This window comes from Eptesicus fuscus, chromosome 7 (genome assembly GCF_027574615.1).
Source record: "Eptesicus fuscus isolate TK198812 chromosome 7, DD_ASM_mEF_20220401, whole genome shotgun sequence".
NCBI lineage: Eukaryota > Metazoa > Chordata > Mammalia > Chiroptera > Vespertilionidae > Eptesicus > Eptesicus fuscus.
The window spans coordinates 95770077-95787460 of NC_072479.1; the positions used below are offsets into that span (position 1 = coordinate 95770077).

General features: G+C 43.0%; 1 protein-coding gene across 1 annotated transcript in view; it reads left to right on the forward strand.

The window, feature by feature from the left end:
* Positions 1-16390, forward strand: part of C7H12orf75 (chromosome 7 C12orf75 homolog) — a 34320-nt gene extending 17930 nt beyond the window's left edge. Inside the window, exons 3-6 of the mRNA XM_028150178.2 lie at positions 10902-10937; positions 11704-11783; positions 12546-12578; positions 15524-16390. Coding sequence (XP_028005979.1) covers positions 10902-10937; positions 11704-11783; positions 12546-12550 — 121 coding nt within the window. The 3' untranslated portion in view covers positions 12551-12578; positions 15524-16390. The remainder of the gene's footprint in view (positions 1-10901; positions 10938-11703; positions 11784-12545; positions 12579-15523) is intronic.
* The last annotated feature ends 994 nt before the right edge of the window (positions 16391-17384 follow it).

Here is a 17384-nt window from a genome sequence, read left to right on the forward strand (position 1 = left end):
CGTGCACTAGTAGCTGGCTTCCACTTGCCTCAGCTGGCTGCCCTGCCCATCGCCGCACGTAGCTCGCGCCCTGCCCCATACGGTGGCACGGCCACAGGCCTTTTATTAGTATAGATAGTAACTCTGGATAAAGTTTCTTTCTTTTTAAATTTTTTGTTTTTGTTAATCCTCACCGGAGGATATTTTTTCCATTGATTTTTAGAGAGAGTGGAAGGGAGAAACATCCATGTGAGAGAGATACTTCGATTGGTTGCCTCCTGCACACACCCGACCAAGGCCAGGGAACCTGTAACCAAGGTACATGCTCTTGATTAGAATCAAACCCAGGACCCTTCAGTCCACAGGCCAACGCTCTATCTACTAAGCCAAACCGGCTAGGGCTCCTTCCTTCCTTCCTTCCTTCCTTCCTTCCTTCTTTTCCTTCCTTCTTTTCCTTCCTTCCTTCCTTCCTTCCTTCCTTCCTTCCTTCCTTCCTTCCTTCCTCTCTCTCTCTCTCTCTCTCTCTCTCTCTCTTTTTCCCCCAAGGATAAGTTTTACATTGATTCTAGAGAGAGGATGGGAGAGGGAGAGAGAGAGAAACATGCACCCGACAGGGGATCAAACCTGAAACCTCAGTATGTGCCCTGATCTGGAATCGAACCTGCAGCATTTTTGCTGTATGGGACATACCAACTGAGCCACCCGGTCAGGGCCGGATAAGGTTTCTTTTAATTAAAGTGATAGTTATTGATAAGATGGAAATCATAGTGGTATAAACTGATGGAAAGATTTAGGTATTCTGGTTTAGATACTTGGTTTTAAATAGGAAGGCACAGAATACAATGATAAGTAGGAGAGGCAGAGAGGAGAGCCATCTCGCCCCAAAGAGCAACCGCAGACACGTAACTGGTTTGGAGGCAGCCCACCTCCTGGAACCTTGACTTGAAAGAAGTCAGAGAGAAATTCGGTCTGTCTGGTTCATTTAGGAAGGGTCTACAGAGCTAGTGTGAAGCCGACAGGCGTGCAGTTACCTGGAGGATCTGAGTCAGTGTAGATGTTCAGTCTGAGAAGGGTTAAGACATTAGCAAGTTCATAGGAAGGAGGCTACAGGTGTTGGTGGAAACTGAGATATAAGAAAGCAGGTTTGAAATCTGAAGTTATCCAACTGTAAGCTTAGTTGTGGTTGCTGATGGTTAGTTCCTTTTTTCTTTTTTCTTTTTCTGACACGCTTGTGTGAGGGCCAAGTGTTGGGCCAGCTTTGGTAAGAGAGATGTCACTCAACAGTATACCACTCTGCAAGGGTCTGTCAATTTTAAAATGTCAACTGAAGATTTATCTTTTTTAAAAAATATATTTTATTGATTTTTTACAGAGAGGAAGAGAGAGGGATAGAGAGTTAGAAACATCGATGAGAGAGAAACATCGATCAGCTGCCTCTTGCACGCCCCCCCGACTGGGGATGTGCCTGCAACCAAGGTACATTCCCTTGACCGGAATCGAACCTGGGACCCTTGAGTCCGCAGTCCGACGCTCTATCCACTGAGCCAAACCGGTTTCGGCTGAAGATTTATCTTTTTAACAATCTCCCAAGTGGGGGAAATATTAGTGACTAGTGGTCCACCCTCTAACATATTTATTGATGCTGTGACCAAGAATTTGAATCAGCACCTGTAAGCAGGTGACCTCACTTTAGGTTATCATGAGAACCACTGGGTTAACCTTGGACATTCTTTCTCCTTGAACACCTCTCCTTTGGTAAAAGAAGCTACATTTTTGCTAACAAAAGAGACCCAGTTTTAATGAAATGCCCAGTGTATTTTTTAAACCTGGTCCAAAATAGTTAATACATGTTCCATGGTTCTTAGGAAATGTTCCTTTGGCTTGAAAGGTTTTCTTCATAAGATGGTATGTGAGCTGATGATTAAAAAAATAATTGCATGGTTACATTTTTTTTCAAATACTACAGCACTTTCCACAACTTTTCAAATGATGTTTATGGTCAGGAAGAAAGCGCTCTCTTAATAGTGGAGAATGCAGTTTACCATTAGGCTTTCGGTCATGCTCTCTCTGCAGCAAACACGTTTAGCATGCAAGCTTACTCTGTACAGAGTAGTGGCCCACATCTATACTAATAAAAGGGTAATATGCTAATTAGACCAGACATCTTCCGGATATCTTCCAGACGTCCTTCCGGACAAAGCCATGGTGGCAGGGGCCGAGGCATTGGTGGTTAGGTGTGATCAGCTGGCAGGGGGGAGCAGTTAGGGTGCAATCAGGCCGGCAGGGGGGGAGCAGTTAGGGGGCGATCAGGCTGGCAGGCAGAGGTGGTTAGAAGCAATCAGGCCAGCAGGGGAGCAGTTAGGGGCATCAGGCCAGCAGGCAGAGGTGGTTAGGAGCGATTAGGCAGGCAGAAAGGCGAGCAGTTAGGAGCCAATGGTCCTGTGGGATCAGGCCTAAACTGGCATTCGGACATCCCCTGAGGGGTCCTGGATTGGAGAGGGTGCAGGCTGGGCTGAGGGCACCCCCCCCCCCATGCACAAATTTCGTGCACTGGGCCTCTAGTATAACTAGAAAATGGAAGAACTCCTCATTAACTATAATGCAAGTCCTTTAGTACTACTTTGCTCCTTTGCTCTCTGGACTATAGAAGCAAGTCTTCCTTCTAAGATTGATCGTGGGCACAGCTGTGGAGTGGACAATGTCGATACCCAAAACCCAGCCTTAGTTCTGGCCCTTCCCTCGGGTGTGTCTGTCTGTCTGTCTGTCTGTCTCTCTGTCTCTCTCTCTCTCTCTCCCTCTCTCACTCTCATACTTATCTCTTTGGCACAGAGGCACACGTAACTGATCATAGAGATCTTGAATTTGTAACTTTAGCCAGGAGGTACAATTAAACTGTACTTAAATCTCATCCTTTCTAGACCCTTAAAATTATTCACATTGATTGCTTATATACCTTTGAATAAAAAAAAGCCAACCTATCTGCCTCCTTACCTCCCTTTACTCTTTACTTCGATAGGGAGGCCAGAAGTCAAGGTGGGCTGTGACTTTCCCGTCTCATTGCATTTGGTCATTCTATTAGGGCAGTGGTCGGCAAACTCATTAGTCAACAGAGCCAAATATCAACAGTACGATTGAAATTTCTTTTGAGAGCCTAATTTTTTAAACTTAAACTTCTTCTAACGCCACTTCTTCAAAATAGACTCGCCCAGGCCATGGTATTTTGTGGAAGAGCCACACTCAAGGGGCCAAAGAGCCGCATGTGGCTCGTGAGCTGCAGTTTGCCGACCACGGTATTAGGCCATTGAAACTGTGGTAAACTCAAGGGTTTCTCTGGTAGAGTTTTAGATTCAGTTCCATATTGCAGGGAGGATTTTGTGGCTGATTAGTCCCTGGTTAGATTAGAGACAGCTGTTGTAGCCTCTTATGTTTCCTATTTCCTCTTTCAAGAGCACTAGACGGGCCCAAATTAGAACTGAGGGGAAACTAGTGACAGAGTGGACTTTGTTTGCCATCCAGGAACTTTGTTTTCCTGGCAGTGCCGTCGAGAAAGGGGGTAGGCCAGTTGAGTGGGAGGCATGGAATTGGGGTGGTTGCCTTGTTAGGGTGCAGTTGTCCTCCTCCAGACTTACTCTAGTCACCCATTTGCCACTAGACCCACAAATAGAGGCAGACCCCAGTGCTCCCCAAAGGGACAAGTGCATAGTCTAACCTGGAAGGAGAGAGCTTATACACAGAATAACTGCAGGGTTTTGTAGGTTGTATGACCAGACACCTAGGGAATGTGTCTGGAAATGGATTCTAAGGGTGTGCAACGAAGAAGGAAGGAGTGTCTACTGAGTTAGCTTGGATTTATTATCTAATGGAGATTCTAGATTTAATAACTTAGATGCATGGTTGGGGCGGTTCAGTTAACTCAGTTGATGAAACAGAATGAGCTTGCACTCTAACCGGGGAAGTTATGACAGAGCTTCCCTGGTACAACGGAGAGGAAGGGACCCAAAGGCTTAGGGAGATAGGAATGCCGGTGTGAATTTCTGAAGTGTGACCCGCTCCATTGAGAAACAGAATAGAGCTTATCTCCCATAAGCTCTAAGGTGCCTCCCCCTGTAAGATGGCTATGACAGTGGGAGAAACTGTCCCTGAGATGGGCTCTTAGGAGCGGAGGCCAAGTGGTGGTAGAACTTAACACGTGAGACAAGGTGGACACACTTACTGTAATGGACAACAGGGATGAAGAGGCAGTTAAAATGTTTATTCCTGGCCTTGCTGGTGTGGCTCAGTTGGTTGGGCATTGTCCCATCACTGCAAGGTTGCCAGTTCAATTTCCTGTCAGGGCATATGCCTGGGTTTTGGGCTCAATCCCGGGTAGGGGGCATACAGGAGGCAGCTGATCCATGTTTTGCTCTCACATTGATGCTTCTCTCCCTCTCCCCCTCATTTCCTTTCTAAAATCAATTTTAAAAATATTAAAAAAAATGTTTTATCCTGGAAGGCTCTTTGATCATAGCTAGTTGATCACAGTCTCCATTGGGATGAATTAGATGGACGGCCTTTTAAAAGGTTAATATTCTACCTCTGTGTATTTCTATAAGGGGAAAACTTCTGGTCTGGGAGTCAGGAACCTGACTTGAGTCATCACAATGGAAACTCAGTTTCTAGACCCAAAGTAGTCTCTGAGCCCCTTGATTAAAGGGGAGGCCATGCTCCCTGAGGGAACATTAAACATGGCCACAGGCATGTGCTGTAGATCATCCTCCGTCTTCACCAAAGGGGCTCATGTGCAACTGGGTCCAGAGCTAAAAAAAAAAAAAAAAAAGTACCTGAACTTTTTAGACATTTCTAGACACTGGCTCTGAGTTCGTATTAATACCCAAAGTGCCACTATGGTCCACCAGTCCATGTGGGGGCCTATGGTAGTCAGGTAATTAACGAAATTTTGGCTAATGTTCAGAATTACAGTGGGTGTAATAGTCTGCAGACCCGTGCTCTGGTTATTTTCTTAGTTCTTGAATTCATGATTGGAGAAGACATATTTGGCATCTGGCTGACTCCCCACAGTTGGCCCTCTGGCTGGTGACGTAAGGCTGTCTTGGTAGGAAGGGCTAAGTGGAAGCCAATGGGATTTCCCCTCCCTACCAGGATAATAAACAAAAGGAATGCTGCATCCCCGGGGGAATTTCAGAAAGTAGTGTCCTCACAAAAGACTTGGGAAAACAAAGGCATGGAGATGCCTCTCCTGTCCCCATTGAACTTGCCTGTGTGGCCTGTGCAGAAGGCAAATTTATTTCACAGAGTGACTTCGGAGTATTGTAAAGCTCATGAAGAGGTGATTTCAGTTTCAGCTGCTGTTCAAGATATGGCATCTTCATTGAAAATAACCAACAGAGCCCTGGCTTCTGTTATGCACCCTTTCGTCTGGCAAATCCTTCATATCTGAGCCAGTTTGCAAAGATTACCAGGAGCAGCTTGCTATTCCTGGCCTGGCTGACAGTACACCATCAGTCTTGCCTCTGTGTCCCATCCTCTGTTCTGCACAGCACATCATACTGATCCAATGTATTGATGACACTGCAAGTGGACCTGATGAACAGAAAGTGACAACTACTGTAGATGCGTTAGCGAGACGGGTTCGGTGGGTGAGATGAAGCCCATTCTTGCCCCCAAGTGATGTATTAGTTAGTGTCCAGTCAGGGTAAGGGAAGTCACGAACCATTCTGGCAGAGAGAATGTACTGTGAGGACTTGGTTAAGCAGATGTTGGAGGATTGAAAATGTAAGAAAGGAAGGCCGAGATGAACAGAACTAGTAATAGTGGGAAGAGGCTACCGGAGCTTGGGCTGGAGTGACAAAGGAAAGAGGTTGGGGTTATGAACATCTAGGAGCTGGAGGAAAAGGGGTTCTCAGGGGCTGGGGCCCAGATTCGGAGGAGAGAGTGCTGCCTGGCTGCTGCTGGGAAGACGGGGTGCTCCAGGCTGGAGATGACGCATTTGACTTTTGAAATCCCTCAGTGACCTCAGCCGCAGGCCACTCAGTAGCCACTGCCCCCAGTCCCCACTTGAGCTGCAGTGACCAGAAAAGGAAAGGAAAGGGTCCTGCTCGGGACACGGGAACCAGCTGCTGGGGGATGCTGACAAGAGCAGCGCCCAAGCTGGAAAGATTCTAGATTTAGAATCTTTAGAAAAGATTAGAAAGATTCTAGTCCTTTTCCTCCTTTGCATTTGATCTCCAGCATCTCCTTGGTGGAGCCTGCCAGGGAGCCAGATGGCAAGGGAGAGTGTGGTTTTCAGAACCCTAGCATCACAGAGTAGCGGGTGGGCACTTGGTGGTGAGAGACATAGTTTCATGTCCAGCACATGTCTAGCAAGAGCACGTTTTGCCTTGGCGTGCCACATGGTTGTTCTGGGTCACCCTTGACCCTTTGGTAATTTGTGCTAGTTTCCTTCCCCCCTCATTGAGCCTGCCTTTGGCTCCATAGTGGTGACCTTGGGGCCAGGGCAGGGGAGTGCAGAGGGAACCTGGTAAAACTTACCTTTCACTGTTTATTTTGAGGTGGTTTGGTTTATGGTACCTGGTCCCTTACCTCCTATAACCCTATGTTTTTGGTTCTCTTGGTAGAGGCCTTATTCTCAAGGTGTCTTCCCCGTTTGCGGTAGATTTCTCATTCTTCAGCACCTCTGCTTGTTGGTGTCTGGGCCTTGACTCCTGAACGCTGTTAGAACTGTTATTTAGAAGTGCATTACCCCGAGGAGGTTCATCCTGGCTGATGTCTGTCCAGTCCACTTGCTCCTTTTCTGAGGGAGCAAGATTATGGGCCGGCTGAGTCATGGCAGTACTTGGACCAGTAACCCCTGAGTAGTGTTATCAAGAACAGCAGAGCATTTGGCCTCTTTTCCAGTTCATCTGCTGTGAGCTGGCCTCGTTTTCACTTGATCTGTTCCAGCATGGAATAATTTAATCTCCGGGCTCTCCTCTCTAAGGGAAGATTCACCGGTGAGGTCATCTCATTCGCTGCCTTTCCTGATCTGCTCCAGCACTGGCAGAAAGTAGAGTAATGAGACCTGTTTCTGAGGACTTTCTAGATTGTCCATGCCGCTGTTCTCCCAGAGCCGGGAGGTGTGGCTTTGTGTTCTGTTCTCCCTCCTTTCCCCTTCATCGTTTGGGGGACAGATTTTATAATCCACCAGCTGTCACAGCTGCAGGCCACCCAGTAGCCACCCTTCTCCCACTTAAGCTGTAGTGACCAGGAAAGAAAAATAATCAAGTCCTCCGTGAAGCAGACTGGCTCATCGCAGAGCTCCCTGGTGGGGAGGCGCTGGCCTGAGCGGGGTCCTCACCTGAACGTTCTGCGTTTGTGAGGCTGAAGAAGGACCACGATGGACTAATTTCATTCCCTCAGAAACTGAACGGAAACCTGCATGTGCCCACAATGATGCCGCACAGGCTCACCAGATTCCATTACATCAGCTCCCAGTGCGAGCCTGGGCTATCCCAGGCTCATCACAAGCTCCCTTTGGCATCTGCATGTCTAAGAAAATATCAGTGAATTCGCTGTTAAGGCCGGTTGATAACAAAATCTTTCAAAATGTGTTTTGTGAGAGGAAACAAGTGCAATGATATCTTAAAATGGTGTCCAGATGGGCAGCACTGGTGTTCAGACAGCCAGGGCATCATTCCAAACCTGAGACTCTCCCAAGGATTAGAATCCCAAAGATTTAAGTTTCTTGCTCAGTTGCTTAGTGGTCAGATAAACTTAACCCCCCTGTTTTGAACTGCCTCACGATAATATCCACTTCCCATATCAACAAGAAAGAACCTTTCAGATGAAGGGATGGAGAAGTACAGATTGGTAGTTACAAAACAGTCAGGAGGATGTAAAGTACAGCAAAGGGAATACAGTTGGTTTGTCACTGGAAGTGTTATTGACTTTTACGTCTTCCTATTTGAGAGGCGGATTAGAGTGGTGGATTAGGATGCAGAGTGTGGCTTTGGTGCCAGGGTCAATGTTAGTCTTGCTTGTTGGTCTTGCATGTGTATTAATGACATGGCTCTCTGAACCTATTTCCTCAGGTCTGAACTCTCTGAGTTGTTGTGAGGAATAGCACTGATGGTGTGAAGTGCCCCGCACTATACCTGACACATGAGAGGGACTCACTGATCATGCCATATTTGCCCATGTAGTATTTGGTCTCCAGTCATCGTATTGCAGGATAATTGTTTGTGGGAGGAATGGGTGAAGCAGCAATCTTATACATGAGGGCATATGTACAAAGGCAGGCATTATAAATTATTTGAAGGTTTAAAAGAATAGACATAAGTATAAGTGGTATTTTTTTCACATTTTGTATTATATCTGAAGCTTAATTTATTATCCAATAAATATGGTAGCTACATGATCATTTCCTGCAAGTTAGATATTTAAGGTTGTTGATTATTTTTTTTAGAACGAATACAATTTTTATTTGAATGCCATTACAAACTACTGACATATGAATACAGATTAGGTTTTAGGATATTGAATAATCCTATATAATAAAGAGGTAATATGCAAATTGACCATCACTCCAACACACAAGATGGCTGCCCCCATGTAGTCAAAGATGGCTGCACCCATGTGGAGACAAGATGGCCACTACAAGACGGCCAGCAGGGGAGGGCAGTTGTGGGTGATCAGGCCAGCAGGGGAGGGCAGTTGGGGGGGACCAGGCTGGCAGGGAGGGCAGTTAGGGGTGACCAGGCCAGCAGGGGATAGCAGTTAGGTGTGACCAGGCTGGCAGGGGAGGGCAGTTAGGGACAAACAGGCCTGCAGGGGAGGGCAGTTGGGGGGGGACCAGGCGGCAGGGGAGGACAGTTAGGGGCGACCAGGCCTGCAGTGGAGGGCAGTTGGGGGTGACCAGGCTAGCAGGGGAGGGCAGTTAGAGGTTACCAGGCCTGCAGGGGAGGGCAGTTGGGAGGGACCAGGCCTGCAGGGGAGGGCAGTTAGTCGGACATCCCTTGAGGGGTCCCAGATTGCAGAGGGTGCAGGCTGGGCTGAGGGACACATACCCCCCCTTCCGTGCACGAATTTCGTGCACCGGGCCTCTAGTTAATATATAATAGATTAAAATTATTTGTGATTTTGTTATATTTGGGGAAGTTAAAATATATTTTAAAACCTTGACTCTCTCCTTAAGCAGAACTAAGAAGGAAAAGAATTAAAATAAACAGATACATAACTGGATATGAAAAGGTTAGCTATGGCAGAAAATATGTCCAAATCTATCAGTTATATATAGCTTCAAAAATAATTTCATGATAACCTTTATCACTCAGGACCAAGTAAACCTTTCTAATAATCTTGAACAAGTTTGTCACCATCATTTTCCTATTACGTATACTAACAAGTTATAAATCCATTTTAATTACAAGGAGTAAACAACACTTTGTTATACCACTTTGATGAGCATAACACCATTTTTAATACAGTATGACTTTGACACCTTTGAATTAAAAACCGACCCAACTTGAGCAAGAGAGAAATGAAGTTGGTAATTATCTGGCCAGGACAGGTTATGTGCTCACTTGGATCAATGAGACCTCCAGCGGATCTTGCACTCAATTGGAGTATCAGCTGTGGGCATGGCCAATGTGCAACAGATAATTGCCACCTTTATAAGCCCCTCCTTTATAGACTGGGACTTACTGGCTGTTGCAATGAAGTAAAATCTCATGTACATATACATTTGGAATATTTACAGCTTTGAAGTGGGTAAACCCACAATTAGTTCCTAGACAGTCCCTAGAATTAGAAGATTCAGTGAAGCTGTTTAGATATTTTCAGTTTGCTTTTCTTCTTTTAAAACGTTTTAATTATTATTTTTAATATATATTTACTGATTTCAGAGAAGAATGGAGGAGAGAGAGATAGAAACATCAATGATGAAAGAGAATCATTGATCAGCTGCCTCCTGCACAACCCACACTGGGGACTGAGCCTGCAACCCAGGCATATGCCCTGACCCGGAATTGAATCATGATCCTGGTTTATAAGTCAACACTCAACCACTGAACCATGCCATCCAGGCTGCTTTTCTTCTTGACTGAAGCCCCTAAGAATTGTATGTTGAGTTCAGCCAGATATATTTGGATCTTGTTGAGGTTTTCTTTTCTTTCAGAAAAGTAACGTATGTATGCTAACTAGTGCTTCAAGGAAAGCTTCCTGATCCTCTTAGAAATATGCCAAGGAATTCTAGCAGAATATGGGTTCCCCTTATACCAGGAAAGGGGCTGTGCATTTTACAGTAGTGATTCCTTCTACAGACTTCCCGTTAAACATTTCCTCCTTCTCTTTGCAATAGATCATGTATGAAATGGTGGGAGTTTTTTTTTTTTTTTAGATAAAAAAGATCTAATTGACATGAATTCTTTTTGCACTAAAGAAGTACTTCATACCTGGAGTTGCTCCACTGAACTGGCATGAGAAACACAAAGTCATAGTGTATTAGGACACTGGAAGGGACCTTCGGAGCCATCTGGTCGACCACTTGATTTTACAAATGAGATACAGGTGGGCCACTTGCCCACAGCCTGTCAGTTACACAGGGGTTGGGTGGCACAGCTGAGAGAAGAACCCAGGCTTCCCGACACCTCATTTCTGTGCTCTTCCCAATGTTGGCTGCCCTCAGCATTTAATTTTGTTTGCAGTTGAGCTTTCTGGCATTTGCTGGGTTTGCATAGTTTGTTAAGTAGAAAATCACCCATTTTTTTTTTTTTTTTTTTAGTGTATGAATGATTGAGGTAGAGCCAGAACACTGTGTAACAGAGATACTTGATGGAAGAACTTGAAATAAAATAGACTTTAACTCAGTGTCCCTTTTCTCATAACCAAAAATGAAGTCTCTGACTATATAACCAAACGTCTCATAACAAATGTTTTTGACCTTTCAGAACAGAAGACTCGTTAACAGAAGATGACAAGAGGCGGTATGTTTGACAGTGAAGCTGGCTTTAATTTGAATAATTTTGGCCACATCTCATGGATGTAATTTAACGTGCTTTAATTTAACTCACAAATTTAATTTAACACTGTAGCACACTACCAGTAGAGTAGAGATTCCACCAAGACAACTTTTGGCATGTAGTATGTGATCTGGAAAAGAACTTGCCCAGGGTTCATTATCTTTGCCTCTTTCAAGCAAGTGTGGTTTCTGTCCTGTGCACGTGGCCTGTAGTAGTTTTCACCCTGTGGCCTTGGCCTGTGCTATTCTTCCTAACCAGGTGACCTCGCTTTATTCTCTCAGCCTTCTCCGTCACCCCATTCCTCTTCTGGTTAACTCTCCCTGCTCTCATTACTCCTGTCTCGGAATTTTATATTTATGTCTACCTATAGCTGAAATGTTTTTGTGTGTCCATAGTATTCAATATCACTTTGGCCCCTGGGAATTCTTGATAAATGTTACATCACTCCACTGATATTTATTTCTTTATCTCTTTTCTTCTTTCCTATTGTAAGTAACATATCTAAAATTTCTACTAACTCAGTATAGCTTTCTTTTATATATGTAGCTTCTTTTAGTAGAAAAAAAATTGCATTTCCAAGGGCAATAACAGTCTGAATTCTACTTTTGAAAAAGCATGAGTTATTTTAATAATTCTGTAATTGTTTGAATTACTCCATGCTTCTATTGCTTTCTTCAAATATAAAGTTCCATCGAAATTGGTCTGATTTTTCTATATCTGCTTCTTGAAGAAACTACGGAGGAGTGTATGTTGGTCTCCCATCTGAAGCTGTCAACATGGTATCTAATCCAACAAAGACAGTTCGAAAAAGTAAGCAAAATCATGTGATGTTTATTTTCTCTAAAGATGTATTTTGTGTTTTGCGAAAAATATGAAATTTAAATTTCAGCCTGCTTGACTCAACCTACATATTACTGAGTAGCAGAGAACCATGTATCTGTTCTTTGGAATCATTTGTTGAAATTACCACTCATGTGATGAGAGTCATAATTTAGCCTCTGTTTGTGGTTATGCTCCAGGGGTATTGGTATGTTTCATTTTTAATTAATTTCAGTGGTGATCAGTGTGAAAATGGAAGGTAAGGTGTCCGTCAGTTTACGGGTTTTTCTGTAGAACATACAAGTAAATTCTTATATGTAGGACATACAAGGTAATCAGTCTGGTGATTAGAGGAAGATAACTGCCTATTGTACAATTAAGTGAAGTAAGGTTAACAGCACTAGTAATTGTGGGGTGAACGAAGTCCTTTTGATAATAGGTGTGACTGCAACCTTATAGATAGCTTCTTGCTTAAGTAAACTTGTAAGTGAGGGTTGTGGTAAAGAGTGCTGACTTACTAGGCACTGCAGAGTTGTCTCATGCGTTTTAAAGAGCTATTAATACTGGTATATCTAATGTGCACACAAGGCTGTATGACATTAATTTTAGCATACGTTATTTATTTGTTCCTCATCGCTGTTTCTCTACTTTATGATTTGAATTAGCAAATAATGTATGTCACGATTCTTTGTGGTTTTATAAGAAACTAGAATATGTTCTAAATATTTAACTTTTCTTAATTTTCTCTTTAAGATTAGAAGAAAATATCATGACAGTAATCAAGAGGTACTGTATATTTTTCTAAATAATTGGATATTCTTAGCCTTGATGAATGAACTATAGATATTATTCTACTATGTATTTCCAAGAAATCTTGGACTTCAAGATTAGGAGGGGGGTTCATCTTGTGCGTAAATCTATGGAACAGAAAGAGTCTTATTGTAAAGAGTCTTTAATGATCAGATCAATTTCCTTTGCAGGTTTTAAAATATTTTTTATTTTCTTTCAACTGAAACTTAATTAGGTTAGGATCAACATTAAGTGTTTGACAACAGCCAGGAGTTAGTTAATGTACATAGAGGAGATGTATCAGTACCAAAACTCCAGTGGAGATGGGCAATCCATCAGTGACAAGTTATGCGGGAAGGAACAGTAAAATCACAGGCCAAGTTTACTGCTTGGATATCATAAAGCATGTTCAACGTAGACAGAAGAAAACATTGTCTAAAGGATGCACTGTGGACCTGGGGTCCTGGTGAAGAGCTTGGAGTTAGAATTATAATACGATGAACATGAACAGGTGAAAATAGCTTCATTTATCACCTACCCCCAGCCTCTGAAACATACCAAGCAGCCTTTCGGTAGAGGCAAGAGCCTCAGCCCACCTGGTCTAACAACACATTTGATGGGTGGCTCCCTCTGCCTTTCTGTCATGCTGGATAACATCTTGCCTCTTGAACCTCCAGTGATCAGGAATGCTGTCTCCTGAGATTCCTGAGGTAGCCCATTCTCTTTCGGGAGCCATACAGCCTTGGGTTTGAATTCAAGCTCTTTCACTTATGAGCTGGGCAAATTACCCCCCCCCCCCATTTTTTTTTTCTTTAAAAATCCTCACCTAAGAACATGTTTTTAGAGAGAGGGGGTGGAAGAGAGAGAGAGAAAGAGAGAGAGAGAGAGAGAGAGAGAGAGAGAGAAACAGCAATGTGAGAGAAAAATATTAATTGGTTGCCTCCTGTATGTGCCTTGACTGGGGATTGAACCCACAACCTTTTGGTGTAAGGGATGACACTCCAACCAACTGATCCACCTGACCAGGACTACTTCCTCTTTGTTGTCTCCATTTTTTAATCTATAAAATGGAATTAATGCTTAGCAAGACAGATTGCTGTGGAACCAATTCTTGCTGAAGGACATAGTGGAGTTGGTATTTGGGATGGGGAAGAGTCACAAAATAAGCTCGTAGGTAGAGACAAATACTAGTAAGCTTTCCCACTGGGGATGGGGACACAGTCTTGGGTAGCCACTTCAAAGATTTCCTCGTCAAGGCAACAGCATCATGGAGCTTTATTCCCTCGTGCCCATGACCACGTTAGGATGTTGAGTTTCTCTAGGAATTTGATGGAGGTATTTTTTAATAGAGTTCTAACCCTCCATATAGATCTCTAAATTCCCTGCCAGTTTCCCCCTATTGCAGTAGTACTTTAATTATTTTCATCAATTAAAAAAGGTAATGTCGTTGAAAGAGTGCATGTTACTGTTTACCTTCCTGAAAACAGGGTGTATTTCAAAAAGCAAGGGAATAGAGTGGGAAAAGGTACCACGCCGACAGGTATCAGGCAACTCCATAGCTGTGTTAACACAGGACCTCAGACAAATCCTTTACCTTCTTCTCTCAGCTTCTCTCACTTTTAGTTTTCTCAGGGGAGGCAAGATGATTGCTAAATTTTGTGTGTGCATCTAAAATTCCCTGATAACAATTTAGCATTGTTGCTCCTAAGCCAGCCCACCTAACTTTAGACAGCTGGCTAGAATATTTCCTTACAACTCATAGCTGTAAATGTATATTGTTTTATTGCCATTCCTCTCTCTTCTCAGTTTTCCCTATTTCTACACAACCGGCTTGATCCCGGTTTTTTCTTTGGCCTCCTTTGAATTACCTGCAACGTTTCCTAAGTTGAAAGGCTGTCAGTTTTCCCTAGTTGCTAAGCATCCATGTGGTGCTTATCTGTAATACATCTGAACTCATGGCTTTTGGGCTTAAATTACTGGGCAGAAACCCTGATGAGAACACTGTTCTTTGGAAAGAAAGACATTGTATGCAGAGGAGTGGAGACACGTTTTTTGTGGCCTCACATGTAAAATCTCTTTTGAAATAAAGCCACAGAACTCACTCAATGACCAAAGTTCAAAGTTGACTTAGGTGCTTTTTGAAGCAAATTGGGGAGTGATTTCAGTCTTTTAAGAATACTTATATCATGATACGAACGTGTAGTTTCTTCTACAGATGACTAGAGGGTGAAAGTTCTGCCTGCTTAGATGTGTCGAGTGCTGCCAGCACAGAGGAGCTCAAGGGATAGCTCTCAGATGCCAGTGAATGGGCTAGCTACGTCAGCATCCCCCTTGGACATAATGTGGATGGCAGGACCCCTCCCAGGAGTCTGCCCAAGTAGGGAAGGAATGGGGCTGTGGCTGAGCAGTCTGTACCTTTAACTTGGGTGATGCTGATATGCAGCCAGTTTTGGGAGTTATTATGACATGTTTTCATTGTAAGTTTGTGAGTCTTCTTTTCTACCTGACTTTGTCTCTTTATATAAGTCAGTGATTAGAGCTGTGCTGGCTCTGCATTAAGTCTTAAGTAAACAGTAAGTGAATGTTGAATGTGTGTTTTACTTAAAAGAAAATCAGTAAATAATTGATAGACCTTCAGATTGCTATGGAACCATCATAGCAATCTGAGGAAGATTTCAGAGAGGAAGGGAGAGGGAGAGAGAGAGATAGAAATATCAATGATGAGAGAGAATCATTGATTGGCTGCCTCCTGCATACCCCACACTGGGGATCAAGCCAGCAACCCAGGCATATGCCCTGACTGGGAATCAAACCGTGACCTCCTGGTTCATAGGTCAATGCTCAACCACTGAGCCATGCCAGCCAGGCAGCTGATATATTTTTATTGACGTTGTACCTTTTCAAGCTTGCTAATTATTTCTCTTTGTCTGTTATCTTCATAGCTTGTTCTTCAAGATTTAGAGACGTTGTAATGTGCAGACATTTCCAAGGAAATTCTAAACAGTCACCTGCCTCCCCAACCTCCCCAAAGTTCTTAAGTCTGTGGTTACAGCCATGGGTGCATATGGAACGATGTGCTACTAGAAAGGACTTAGTTAGACAGTACACCTGCATATGGAACTTTCCACGGTCCACCTACAAAAGACGAGCTAACAGACTGCTGCCCAGCTAGCCTGCTCTGCGCCAGCAGCGTTTCTACCCTGGCCACTCTGCCTGGTTCATGAAGATGACGCCTTTTCACTGATACTTTTTTGATAGTTTTTATATAACCAAGTCCTTATTCTATTTGTAACTGAAGTTAATAAGGCACTATAGACGAATTACCTGAAATAATATATTTGTCTGTTATCTTTCCCTATTTCTACTTCACATTAATTTTTAGCTGTAGAATTGTTAAATTGATTCTTACTGTTATCTCTTTCCCTTTTTTTACTATTTGGTTTTCAGCTTTATTTAAATGTCAGAGAATTTCTTTCATTAGGAACAATGTATGACATTGCAGTATTAAAGATAAATGACTGAAACTGGCATGTGATAGACACATTTGATTATCTTCCTGTTTCCTTTAGTTCAAGGCTCTGTGACTACAAACACTACATAGCCATTGAGTCTCCCATTCTACTTTCGAACGATCACAGCCTCTCCTCATGTTAATCCTATACTATTTCAAGGACCTGTGATGGATGGTTAAGAGGATATTTGGAAAGTTTTTAATTTGATGATGACATGTGTATCCTCTTAGTATTGCAATGTAAATTACTCAATTTACCAATGTATTTCAATAATTAAAATATTTTTATCCCTGTTTACCTGGATTTCTTAATTCTTTTTCAAAAGAACGCTTTCAAGGAAGTCATATACAGCACTGTGCTATATAGATACAATATGTCAATCTGTGAAGATAATGTATATATTACCATGATAAACCAAAATTTTTCACAAGAAGAAAAGCATCATCTTATATATTTGGTCCATATGACAATCCTAAGGACATCAGATTGATAAAAAAATGTCAAAGGTAAGAATCACTAAGAAATGATTATGATGCACATATGCCTGTCTTTTATCCACAAGTCCATAATGGCATTAGGGTGGACTATCAGCAGTTTATCCCATTAGGGACGTCAGATAGAGTCACTTTTTGAAAAGTTTTAATTTTAAAATAATTCTAGATTTACAGATGAGTAGAAAGGCAGCACAGAGAGTTCCTGTATACCTTTCCCTCAGCTTCCCCCAACCTTAACATCTTACATAAACACAGTACATTTGTCAAAACTAAGAAATATTAGTACAGTGCTGTAAACTGAACTACAGCCTTTGCTTGGATTCTATTAGTTTTTCATTCATGCCCTTTTCCTGTTCCAGGATCCAACCCAAGATTCCATTTCATTCTGTTGCAGTTGGTCATCCTAGCTCCTGGCATTTTTTCAGTCTTTCCTTGTTTTTCATGACCTTGACACTTTTGAAGCCTGCTGGTTGATATTTTGAGATATTTCCCTTCACTTGGATTTGTCTGATGTTTTCTGATGATTAGACTGGGGTTACAGAATTTGGGGGAGAACGCCCTCACCACATTGTAGTGTAATATGACATCGCCGTGACTTTTACTGGTGATATTAGCCATGACCCCTGGGTAGGGCCATCTGCCAGGTTTCTCCACCGAGATTTCTGGTTTTCTTTTTCTATCCTTTGTTCCTTACGGGCGAGTCGCTAAGTTTAGACCACACTCCTGAGGAAAGAGTATCAAGGAATTTGTGGACATTGGCTAATAGCACCACAGGCTCTAGTCAGTTTGGCTCAGTG